At 42.1% G+C, this 13,145-nt stretch overlaps 2 protein-coding genes across 4 annotated transcripts in view; one reads left to right on the plus strand and one right to left on the minus strand.

Annotated features, from left to right (window-relative positions):
* Positions 1-8,502, minus strand: part of LOC126379257 (Krueppel-like factor 8) — a 42,508-nt gene extending 34,006 nt beyond the window's left edge. For 2 of the 3 annotated variants that reach the window (XM_050027957.1, XM_050027959.1), the window contains exons 1-3: positions 8,063-8,502; positions 6,898-7,083; positions 4,870-4,925 (exon numbers count right to left, since the gene is read on the minus strand). In XM_050027957.1, coding sequence (XP_049883914.1) covers positions 4,870-4,881 — 12 coding nt within the window. In that variant the 5' untranslated portion in view covers positions 4,882-4,925; positions 6,898-7,083; positions 8,063-8,502. The remainder of the gene's footprint in view (positions 1-4,869; positions 4,926-6,897; positions 7,084-8,062) is intronic. The other variant, XM_050027958.1, reaches the window with a different exon arrangement.
* LOC126379216 (tRNA pseudouridine(38/39) synthase-like) overlaps positions 1-13,145 on the plus strand; it is a 76,544-nt gene that overhangs the window by 52,938 nt on the left and 10,461 nt on the right. The window lies entirely within an intron of this gene.

Here is a 13,145-nt window from a genome sequence, read left to right on the forward strand (position 1 = left end):
TTAGAGGGCATCCGGGGAAGGTTCTATTAGACATAATTAAATAGAAGTGACTATTTTCATATTTTTTTTTTATGTGAAAAGCCGGACCTGTCAAATCATCAGGTTAGATAAGCGGACCATGATGATGATGATTAATGGGAGATGATGATGAACGTAGCCCAATAATCGACTGTATATCGATTAATAATCGATTATATTCGAAGCCCCCAAATAGTATCGATAGTATCGATATTGGAAATTCTACAATTACATCGCTTCTTCTTCTTATCGTGTGCGTTGTAAGGGGGAATACCAGCCTCATCAACCCTGGTGTCAGGGTTATGATTGAGCCGCCAAAGGCCCCTGACATGGCTCATGTAACGATTACTCACATCGATTTTAAATATTTATATTCTATGCTGTTCTGGGAGCATATAAAAAACATAGAACACGTTCAGCTGCTTCTCTTCCCGGGCATGTCGTAAAAACCGACAGAGGGTTTGTGTCCTCTAACATGATGGACTAATGTTATGGGCGATAGGCTGATCCCTTATCGCCATAAGGTTCATCATATCCATCTTTGGACTTCGTATCAACAGTGGCTGCAAGTTGTCTTTGATTACTTGTGGCTCTGCCCACCCCATTAGGGATTACGGGCGTGAGTTTATGTATGTATGTATTTTAAATATTTCTACAATATCATTTTTTAATTGATATTCGTGTAACTTACTGCAGACGGAGCGACCTCGCCTGCCGCATCACGATCTTTACTGTCTCGATGGACTAGATTGCACACACGATAGACTCAACCTCAGTAGTTCAGTCGTTGAGCGTTGGGCTCAACGCTATGGGGATGATGAAATTATGTTATATTTTTTATTTTATTTTCGATTGTAAATACGAATTTTACCTAAAAGTTTTCGGAACTAATTGATGTTTTTTCTCATTATGTATCTGATATTAGGCAGCTAAATTTCTCAATTGTATAAAAATATTTTATGATTATTTTTTTAAAAGAACGTCTGGGCCCTGTGCCGAGGTTTTTCTTGCAGCTTCTTTTCCCCGGCTATACGGTCACGAGCATTAATATGTACTTTGGTACCATGTCACATTAACTTTTTTGACAAATTGAACTGTAAGTCTCAGTAAATGTCAAATATGTTAGTGCGAGAGAGTCCTAAAGTGGATACATTATATTATTATTGTTCGACTGTACATCAGTTACCTAATCATGAATTTAAAAAACATTGGTTTAGGTCGTGCTGGATTCGAACCTTAAGAAAAAAACGCAACCAGTTTAGGTTTCTGTGTTTTGAGTTCAACATGATTCACGTCATAATGGCGGACCATCATTATGGCACGATTCATTCACTTGTCAAGGTTGATTAGCGGCGTAACTTTATTATTTAACCGTTGAACTGTTAACACGAAACCAGTAAGTATAGAATCATCATCATCATCAGCCCATTAACGTCCCCACTGCTGGGGCACGGGCCTTCCCTATGGATGGATAGAGAGATCGGGCCTTAAACCACCACGCGGGCCCAGTGCGGATTGGTGGTTATTAACGACTGCTAATGCAGCCGGGACCAACGGCTTAACGTGCCTTCCGAAGCACGGAGGAGCTCGAGATGTTTTTTTTTTTTTTTTGTGGTCACCCATCCTATGACCGGCCTTTGCGAAAGTTGCTTAACTTCAACAATCGCAGACCGAGCGCGTCTACCGCTGCGCCACCGAGCTCCTCATCTATCTATCTACTCAGCCTATATCCACCCACTGCTGGGTACAGGCCTCCTCTCTTTCACGCCATCCTTTCCGGTCCTGTGCAAGTCTCATCCATTGCTTTCCGGCATACCTCACAATATCATCCGACTGGGCTGGTGGTCTGCCTCGATATCGCATACCGGATGGCCACCATTCAGTGACAGCCTTAGTCCATTGTAGGTACGATGATCCGTGCTTCGGAAGGCACGTTAAGGTGTGCGTCAAGCTAGCGGCCTCAAAAAAAAAAATGGGCACGAAAAAATAATTTGACCATACCAAAAAATAGTACTCTTATTGAAAAAAATAGTACCTGTTGTAAAAAAATTAGTACCATCACGGTTCTGGATTTATAGCCATGTTTTATTGCACTTGCTAGCTTGACGGTGAGCGAAATTTGGCGAGAGTTAACGACAAGGTCTTTCGCTTTGATTTAAACGCCAAAAAATAGTATCGAAATAGTACTCACCCCCTGCAAAATACCGAAAGTAGTACTTCAACGGTTCCAAAGTTATAAAGGCAGTTCTTTGATCCCGCTAGCTTGACGTTTTGAAAATACCTATTATCTGGGGAACGCTTGCATACTTCAGTATGTAACTAATGTCAATAAACTCGTATGAAATAGTACTCCCTACCATCATAATTTTGATCCGATTCTCTTTGTAGAAATGTTAAACAATCATCATAACCTATGCCATACATTTGTTGTTGATACAGTCACGTAGACAATTACATAACCTCACAATTTATTCGTAAGTATTGCCATTTTGGAGGTCTACCCTACCATTTCTTTGCACTTCAGTGCTGCTATTACAAAAAATTCCTATTGCATACACCCATATGCACTAATTTTAATAGAAAATGGCTGCATGGGTCTAGTTCTTATCGAAAACAATCTGTGATTTTAATACATCATAATACATTTTTAATCTGCTGTTTTATTTTATAATTTATACCTTCATGTTGAATTTGTTACGGATCGAAGTGTTTGTTAATAAACAATTTGCAGTATTTGTAGAATAACTCAAAGAGTTTCAACAATGATATTACTTTCATCTAACAACCCTGGCACTTCACCAATTTTTACCCAAAAATGGGGAAAAATACTGAAATCTGACAACATTCTTGACCATGTGTAATAATTTTGTTCGCGACTGTACTCGTCTTGATAAATGTATGACATAGGTTATAATGACTTTTTGACATATTTCTACAAAGAGAATCAGGTCCAAATTATGATGGTAGAGAGTACTATTTCATACGAGTTTATTGACATTAGTTACAAACTGAAGTATGCAAGCATTCCCCAGATAATAGGTATTTTCAAAACGTCAAGCTAGCGGGATCAAAGAACTACCTTTATAACTTTGGAACCGTTGAAGTACTACTTTCGGTATTTTGCAGGGGGTGAGTACTATTTCGATACTATTTTTTGGTGTTTAAATCAAAGCGAAAGACCTTGTCGTTAACTCTCGCCAAATTTCGCTCACCGTCAAGCTAGCAAGTGCAATAAAACATGGCTATAAATCCAGAACCGTGATGGTACTAATTTTTTTACAACAGGTACTATTTTTTTCAATAAGAGTACTATTTTTTGGTATGGTCAAATTATTTTTTCGTGCCCATTTTTTTTTTGAGGCCGCTAGCTTGACGCACACCACGTTAAGCCGTTGGTCCCGGTTATTACTTGCTGATGTAAGTACGTAGTCGTTACATGAGTCATGTCAGGGGCCTATGGCGGCTCAGTAATAACCCTGACACCAGGGTTGATGAGGCTGGTATTCCACCTCACAATCCACACGATAGAAGAAGAAGACCATCCCTTGGCCACCATTCAGTGACAGCCTTAGTCCATTGTCTTCCCATCTTGCCAAGTGTCCTGCCCATCTCCACTTAAGCCTAGCGATTCGTATACCTACATCTTCGACTATAGTGCGTTGCCGAAATTCGACGCGTTGCGTGATGAAGGCAATAAAATACTTAATGAACATTAATGGTTAATTAGTTATTAGTTGGTATTTCAAATGGTACTTGAACTCAACACTGGGTCAAGAATTCAAAACAATATCAAGGATATTACCAACGGCCACCGTGGTCCAGTGGTTGAGCGTTAGGCTCACGATCCGGAGGTCCCGGGTTCGAATCCCGGTGGGGACGGATCGTGAGCCCAACGCTGAACCACTAGACCACGGAGCCCGTTAAAAACACTTAGAAGCGGGGAACATTTAAAAGTTACGATAAAAGTAGATTACGCTGTTGTCGGTGCAGCATTTTTTTTTTTTTTTTTGACGTGACTTATTGTAGATTTGCCGCAGATGGCATTAACTACTTGGCCGGACAAATGGGGAGCGCTGAAGGCTCTCACCCGGTACAACGTTTAAGACAACAGGCCTGAGGGTGCCCAGTTGGGCGCGAACCTCGGCTCAGGGCGTCGTCTGAGAGGAAAAATATTTGAAAGAATTAATCGACCCTAGTGGGTCGATAGCGATAAGCGCTGAATGAGGGAGGTGCAGCATTCTCCATGCTACTTTTTTAGGGAAAAATAGAGCATTGGTTTCCCTCTTGCCTTCCGCCCCGCAGTACTCTGTCTGACGCCAGTGGGATGGCGCCCAGAGTAGTCTATTACAAAGCCCTACTAGGACTCCTGTCCTCCGCCTCTGAATAGTACTGACAGTTACTGCTGCCCCCTGTCAGGTTCCAGGTTACAGTCCCTGTGACTCGTCCCTTTCGTCCTGCATTGCCGTACCGATGGCTCCCATCTTCGCCTACGCAACCGTTGAGGTCTTCACCCCTATTCCTGGGCAAGGGTTCTTCGTTATACCCCGTAGGTCCCTATTCGAACTCAGCCATCATCTCACTCCGGCCTACTGAAGTAAGAGGCCTCCCCCCGCAGCAAGGACGCGCCGAACAGGAATTGCCCCAGTGGAGGGCAGAGAAGATGACTCTGTCCCCCCTGGGGCCGGGTTAATGGTCTTGTATAGAACCATGACCAAAGGCCAAAGTGGCCAAAGTGGCCAAAGTGTTAATTCGTTCATTCGTCTGACTATTGGCTTTCTAAGGCCTACTAATTGACTAGTCGACTAAAAAGATCTAGGAAAAAAATAGGTATACAATAAAAAAAAAACTTACCATGTAAACCATTAAGTACTCTTCGAGCGATATGCATTCAGAGCTGGTTTACGTAACTGTAAAGAAAAAAAAAAAAAGTTACTAACTTTTCTGGTGTTCATTTTTACTTTATTTTGTTGTTAACAAATTACAAACATGCTTTGCATTGCTTCTATGCTGTTCTGGGAGCATATAAAAAACATAGAACACGTTCAGCTGCTTCTCTTCCCGGGCATGTCGTAAAAACCGACAGAGGGATTGTGTCATCTAACATGATGGACTAATGTTATGGGCGATAGGCTGATCCCTTATCACCATAAGGTTCATCATATCCATCTTTGGACTTCGTATCAACAGTGGCTGCAAGTTGTCTTTGATTACTTGTGGCTCTGCCCACCCCATTAGGGATTACGGGCGTGAGTTTATGTATGTATGTATGTATGTAACAAATTACTAAATACTACAGCCCATCCTACATATACTGGCCAGGCCGCTCATGGATGAGCACACACAACTAAGACTAAAAAGGAGGCTGCCGCAGGATCTAGCCAACTAAGGCCCAAAATAGGAAGCGACACTGGTCGCTTACCTATAATGATACCTATACACCACAAGTGCTTATTATCCAAGGGTGATAGATTGCGCGCAAAAAAGGGACAAAAAAAAAAGTAATGCCGGAGTCGCTCCAATGAGTTATTTATTTATAGCCTTTTTTCAATAGAATTACTCATTAGAATAACTCAAAGAGTTTCAACAATGATATTACTTTCATCTGACAACCCTGGCACTTCACCAATTTTTACCCAAAAATGGGGAAAAAATACTAAAATCTGACAACATTCTTCTTGAGCATGTGTAATAATTTTGTTCGCGACGGTACCTGTCTTGATAAATGTATGGCATAGGTTATGATGATTTTTTAACATATTTCTACAAAGAGAATCGGATCAAAATTATGATGGTAGGAAGTACTATTTCATACGAGTTTATTGACATTAGTTACATACTGAAGTATGCAAGCGTTCCCCAGATAATAGGTATTTTCAAAACGTCAAGCCAGCGGGATCAAAGAACTGCCTTTATAACTTTGGAACCGTTGAAGTACTCATTTCGGTATTTTGCAGGGGGTGAGTACTATTTCGGTACTATTTTTTGGCGTTTAAATCAAAGCGAAAGACCTTGTCGTTAAGTCTCGCCAAATTTCGCTCACCGTCAAGCTAGCAAGTGCAATAAAACATGGCTATAAATCCAGAACCGTGATGGTACTAATTTTTTTACAACAGGTACTATTTTTTTCAATAAGAGTACTATTTTTTGGTATGGTCAAATTATTTTGTCGTGCCCTTTTTTTTTTGAGGCCGCTAGCTTGACGCACACCCAGAGAGTTGACATGACAAGTTAGTTTTTTCTGGTAGTTTTGGCTATCTATTTACCTTAATTACAGTTTTTTCTAACACAGTTAGCTCGACCATTATAGACGGCGATACGGCTCACCTATCACGTTGGTCTAACAGAAAGCTTGGTGAGGCGTGGGTACTTAGTTCATCTTGCGATGGATGTACCTCTGACTACCCCAATTGGGATATAGTATGAGCTTATGTTATGGTATATTAATTATTAGAAAAATAGTATAATTTTATTGAAGGAAATGGGGGGGGGTGGGTTGAAGGGGTTGGTAATCCACCTCACAACCCACACGATAGAAGAAGATTGAAGTGTGTGAGAGGGAGATTAGCTAGTGTGTAAATTGTTAAGATGTATGGGGGAGTATCACGCAAAATAGGCGCACAGACGTCGAGTTGCGGAAACCGGCCCGCGAATACCAATACCAATACCAAGATGTATGGGGAGCCAATGATGAAAAGACGGAAAATACTGAACAAAAAGGTTTATTTGTTAAAAGCCATGTCACACCTTGAGCGTACAAGAAACCGGAAGAAGAACTGTCAGTAAAACAAAACAATCAAAATGGCCGAACAATGTTGCCATTTGTAATGCCACAGATTACCTACTTATTTCTATTTGCTCAACATAAAAAAAAATACTTACAAAAAGTCCGAAATCAGTTGAACACATTATGGTAGTTTTTTTTTTCATAAATCACTTATTTAAAACTAATACTGGCCTAAAAATACTATTTATGTAAGACTTTTTTATTTTTTATTAATGATTATCACATGATTAATGAAGATCTTTATTTTTGAGGCAGTCAAATTCGTTTTGTCATGGTTTTATCTGTAACAATAAAAATAAAAGTTAATAAACATAGTAATAATTACTATATTGTAATGTACAATAAAAAAAAATGTTTATTTCTCCACTAAAGGACTTCCCACCCTACATTCCTCAAAAAAATAAGTATAGATAGCATTGTTACAAACATTTTCCTTCATTTAACATTCTAATTTCATGGATAACAGATATATGCACCTGTTATCTTTGTTTTTGGGTTTAAATGATGAAACTTTTTATTACACCCAGCCACTACACATCTTCCACCCATTATTGTAATCTATGTGTAATTTATGAAGTGTTATAAACAAAATAAAATAAATATTATACTGATCAAAATAAAGAGAAGCAATATAGGTAATTATATACAATATAGGAAAGGTAATTATATACATAATTTGATGCATTATATTATATTTACATTATATAAGGGGTGACCGTATGTAGTCGTTACATGAGCCATATCAGGGGCCTTTAGCGGCTCAGTAATAACCCCGACACCAGAGTTGATGAGGTTGGTATTCCACCTCACAACCCACACGATAAGTAGTGCGAAAATATCCTTACTGTCTTCACTCCCAGCCGGGCAGAGATATTATAACTTCTTTTCTTTCAATAACTGTTTAAGGATTGATTACTAAAACCAATCCATTGAAACAATTTGTACAAAGTAAATGAGCAATTAAGTTATAATTACAGAATTATCACACACAAAACCACAGGAAGTTGCAAATTTTTTTGCTAACACGGCTTCGATGGATATGGTTCATTTATAGCGTTTATTTACTCGACTGCACACTTTTTTCAAAGTACTATTTAGTTCCTATTAAGAAATTTGGCATTCTAAGTGCATAATAATAAATATAAGTGGACTTTTCCGGGATAAAAAGACTTATCGGAAAATATAAAGTCCCATGGCGAGAATGGTCGAAATAAATCACATTCAAACAACTACAAAAAGCAGAAATTAAAATTGCAATACCTCTGGTTAGCTAACCGGATATCTCGCTCCAAATCGCGGATCCACTATTTTCACATTCAATTTCCGCAATTTTGACTCCCATTTTCGTTATTAATCACATTTTTAATTATATAAATAAGTAAATACATAAAAACTAATGAAAAATCATCGAAAAAAGTTTCGAAACGTCACGTCACAATAATATTTTTCAATAACTGTCAAACTTCTATAACCCTACTAATTTGTAACAGGCATAATTTCCGAAAGAAGCACGTGCTACTTGTAACGTTTTAATTTGTCCGCTTAGCAATTAGAATGCCGCGAAAAAAGTTAGAAATTCATAATAGTTGACGTCCACGTAGTTTCGTATCGAATTTTTTTTTCAATCGATATTATCATACATTTTTTAATCGATTTTATGTTATTTTGTATGAATCCGCGGTGAGGCCGCTATCCGCGAGTAGCGGCCTTCTAATACTGTTGCCGTACGTTGGATAGTACTCGGCCGTTCGCTTGGGAGCCGGTTTACCATCGCAGTGCAGATTACTTTTACAATGCCATAATAATTATGGGACAATTACGGATACAAAATCACGCGTAATTTTAGAGGACATTTGCGCTCGCTGATTATTGTAAACCAATTCTTCGCATTTAACTTCATATAAAAATTGTATCTTACTACTCATATTAATTAGGCGATAGATAGTTTTCAACAAATTTTATAACAATAGTTTCTTGTGGGTAATTTACTTTCTTGAAACGTAATATAAAAATTCTAGCGTGGGGTAGCACAGATGGAATTGAAAATCGGGTTTAGTTCGCCACACTAGTTTTTATTTTATGTTAGTGAACACTGTAACAGCTTTTGCAACAGAACAGAGAGTAACTTAAACTACGGGGCGCAGCGGCGCAGCGCGTGCGCGGACGGTTCGCTCGGGCGGCGCGAAAACGGTCTATCGCGTATGAAGCTCGGCGGCAAACTGAATGAGTGCGAGTGAGCGAGAGTCAACGAGCGCGCTCGCGCATGCTACTCGCGCAGGCGCGCGGGGGGAACGACGGCGCGGCCCGACCGAGCCGTTCTATACGTTCTATTATTATTAATATTTTTACCTCCCGCTACAACCTCCCCCTCCAAGTCACCGGATCGACCCGATGGTGACTTGGCCGGACGACCCTTTTTACGGGGGTGTTCTATGAGGGTAGCAGTCCCCACATAAGGGGTAAGGGCACTAGCATGATACTTCCCTCTGATGGTACCTTGCTTATCCTTAAGCAGAAACGAGGTTGGGCTGACAATTTCAAATATCTCGTACGGTCCCTCGCGACGCGGGGCAAACTTACTACTAAAACCCTTAGCGGCATTACTAAGCCGGTGAGACTCAACGAGGACGAGGTCTCCCACCTGGTAGGAAGAAATCGGGCGGCGATTCTTATCGGCGACTTCCTTTCTACGATCCTGTTGCTCTTCGGTTCTCCATTTGACTTCCTGGAGGGTCTCGGTGAATTTTAGCAGATATGGAGTTATCTGAGGAACGAAATTCTCGCGTTCAACAACCCCTCTGAGGTCAGTAACTACATCCATTGGTGAGCGTAATTCACGGGCAAACGTTAAAAATGCAGCAGTCCTCCCAGTACCTTCATTGTACGAGCTATTAAGGGCAAACCGAACGGCGGGCAACGCTTCAGGCCAATTCCGATGTTCAGGCCCCACAAGCATAGCAAGCATTTGCTTCATGTCGCGGTTCTTGCGCTCGGACGGGTTAGCTTCCGGATGGTAAGCAGGAATGAGGCTCTGCTTAACGTCGAATACATACATCAATTTCTGCATTACAGCAGAGACAAACTGTGAGCCGTTATCAGAAATTACACGGCGAGGAAACCCATATCTAAGGAATACTTCCTCCAACAACACTTTAGCGCAGGCTTCAGCTGTAGCGTCAACTAAGGGGAACACTTCCACCCATCTACTTGCAGTGTCCACGATGAGGAAGATCCATCTCTCTCCGTTGCTTCCTTCGGGAAGAGGTCCAAAAAGATCCATCGCAAGGACTTCCATACGCTGATGAGCTACGGGCGTCTGCAACAACCCCGCAGGCTTCATGTTGCTGGGTTTGTAGGTTTGACACAGGTCACATGACTTGATATATTTGGCAACATATTGTCGCATGTTTCTAAAATAGTATCTCTCCTTCATCTTCTTCAGGGTTCGTTCCAGGCCAAGGTGTCCAGCGGTAGGTGCATCATGCAGCATCTTCATGACCTCTTCACGCATGGACTCGGGAACTACCAGCTGCGGTTCTTCAGAATCTCCGTCCAGATCTATACGGTAAAGTACGCCTAAGGTCATATAATATCCGCGATCAGTCCAGCGGTCCGATGCATCGGCCGTCTGACCTTCAAAGTCATTAATAATTTTCTTTATTTCAGGATCTTCGAGCTGCGCACTACGGATCTCTTCGGGACGACGATGTGGTAAGTCTACACTTACAGGGCAAACATCGCATGAGGAACTGGCAACAACATCCTTTTCTGGTAAGGCATCACCGCACACGGGCCTACTCATCGTGTCGGCAATGACATTCGCCCTTCCTGGGGTATACTCTATTTCCAGGTTAAAGGCCTGAATCTTCATGGCCCAACGGGCTAATCGACCACTGGGAGTCTTCAGCGATAACAACCACTTCAGTGGTTGGTGGTCAGTCGCAACGCGCACTTGCGCGCCTTCAAGGTAACCCCTAAACTTCTCAAGGGCCCATACAACTGCAAGAGCCTCACGCTCGGTGGTATGGTAATTACGTTCAGCTGGCGTTAAAAGTCTGCTCGCATATTCGATCGGCCGTTCCTCCTTCGGATCATCTCCCTGAAGGAGAACAGCACCCAGGGCGTATGCACTGGCGTCAGTACGCAGGATGAATGGCTTCTCAAAATCAGGCTGCTGCAGAATGGGGCTAGTCGCAAGACGACGCTTCAGCTCTTCAAACGCGAATTGCTGATCGTCAGCCCATCGCCAGGTTCGATTCTTTTTGGTAAGATCGGTGAGTGGACGCGCTACTTCCGAAAACTGTGGTATAAATTTCCTGAACCAAGCACAGGTTTGTAAAAATGTTCTCATTTGTTTCAGATTCTTTGGCGGCTCCATATTTAGTACAGCTTCAACCTTCGCGGGATCTGGCTCGACGCCACGACAGGTAAGTACATGTCCAAGATATACGACTCTATCTCTTCCAAAAACACACTTCTTCCGATTTGCTCGGAGACCAAATAATCGAAGTCTGTCAAAGACCTGTTGTAAGTCACGCACGTGAGTTTCAATATCAGGCGAGACTATAAGGAGATCATCTAAGTATGCAACTACACATACATCCTTCAGGCCGGCACGAAATCGATCAATTAAGCGTTGAAATGTCGCCGGGGAATTCTTAAGACCAAACGGCATTCGCTTAAATTGGTAAGTCCCGAACGGTGTGGTAAAAGCCGTCTTATGGCGATCCTCTGGCGCCACTTCTATCTGCCAATAACCTGCTTTGAGATCAATGGTGGACATGATGCTGTTGGCTTTCGTTGACTGTATCAAATCGTCGATCAAGGGGAGCGGGTACTGGTCGGATCGCGTCACGCGGTTTAGCTTCCGGTAATCTACACAAAAGCGGACTTCCCCATCCTTCTTAGGGACTAAAACAACGGGAGAAGCCCAATCCGATTCTGCATCCTCGATGACGTCTTCGTCCAACATTTTGTCCAATTCCAGGCGGATGATTTCCTTCTTAGAGGGCGTGACTCGATACGGCGGTCCTGCTACTGGTGCGGCGTCACCGGTGTCAATGCGATGAGTGGCAAACTTGGTGGGTGCTCCCCCTAGCTTGAAGATATCTTCATTTTCTTGCAGGAGAGTCGTGAGCTTGTTCCGAGCATCTAAATCAAGGTGGGCGCCCTCGTCCTCACGAAGTTCCACAGTCGATAGATGAACTAAATCAGTCTTGCCCTCAAAACACATTGGTTCCGGTTGAGAATTTCTCAAATACCAAACATTACGATCAAAGTCAAGTATCATGCCCGTACCCTCAATGAAATCCATACCTAGCAATGAGTTAGTAGCATGTGGTAACATTAGGAAACAAACCTCAGTCACTACATTACTACAAGTAACATTAACACGTGCTACATTAACTTCTTCTATACAACTTCGCCCATCGGCGTATCTAAGTTCAGTTACAACTTTATCAAAAGTTTGACCACAATTTACAAGATGGTTATACAGACTCTTACTACCAATAGATTGTTTTGCACCAGTGTCCACAATTGCACTACCCACTAAACCACAAACCGAAATGTTCACAACGGGACGGTCCCGTGGAACCATAAGATCACTCACTCCTATAGCCGACACTGAGTTGAATGTAGACGACACAGCAGGAACTACTTTGCTCTGCTCTTTGCATTTAGGGCAATTGGATCTTATCACGCCGAGTGCTCCGCAGCCAAAACAACTGACTGGGCGAGGATCTGGAATAACTTCCTTCTTAATCTCTACTTTATTCTTCAACTTTTGACATTCTTCTCTTGTATGTCCATAGCATTTGCAATATATGCATTTCGGACGGGACTGTGTCGGGATAGCACGTGCAGTAGTGACGGCAGGTGTAGCAGTAGTGGGGGTAACAGCGGTTACCCGATTGTGTCCGGTCACTGGTCGACTCTCGTCTAACATATCTTCTACGCTTCTGGCATGCTGTAGTAGCTCTGCAAATGATGAGAAGGAGCTACGTGACACCCTCTCGCGTATTCTACGATGTAACAATCCATATGTCATATCCAATTGTACTGGATTTTCTGGTAGAGTGTCAGGTGGTAATTGAGCTATCAGAGCTCTCACTCGGCAAACAAATATGTCTGTTGATTCTTCTGCTTGCTCTTTCTTGAAGATCTGTCGGTAGATCTTATGTGGAGGCATGCGCGGACCGAAGGTTACTCGTAGCAGTTGAACAGCATCAACCCAGGACTCTGTAGAATGCTTGACTCCCCGCCACCAGGAAGCAGCAAAGTCGGTCAGCAACATAGGCAAGCCTCTCAGTGCAACGGCATCATCAACTCCCAAACATTGCTT

The sequence above is a fragment of the Pectinophora gossypiella genome, chromosome 28, assembly GCF_024362695.1.
Source record: "Pectinophora gossypiella chromosome 28, ilPecGoss1.1, whole genome shotgun sequence".
Lineage (NCBI taxonomy): Eukaryota > Metazoa > Arthropoda > Insecta > Lepidoptera > Gelechiidae > Pectinophora > Pectinophora gossypiella.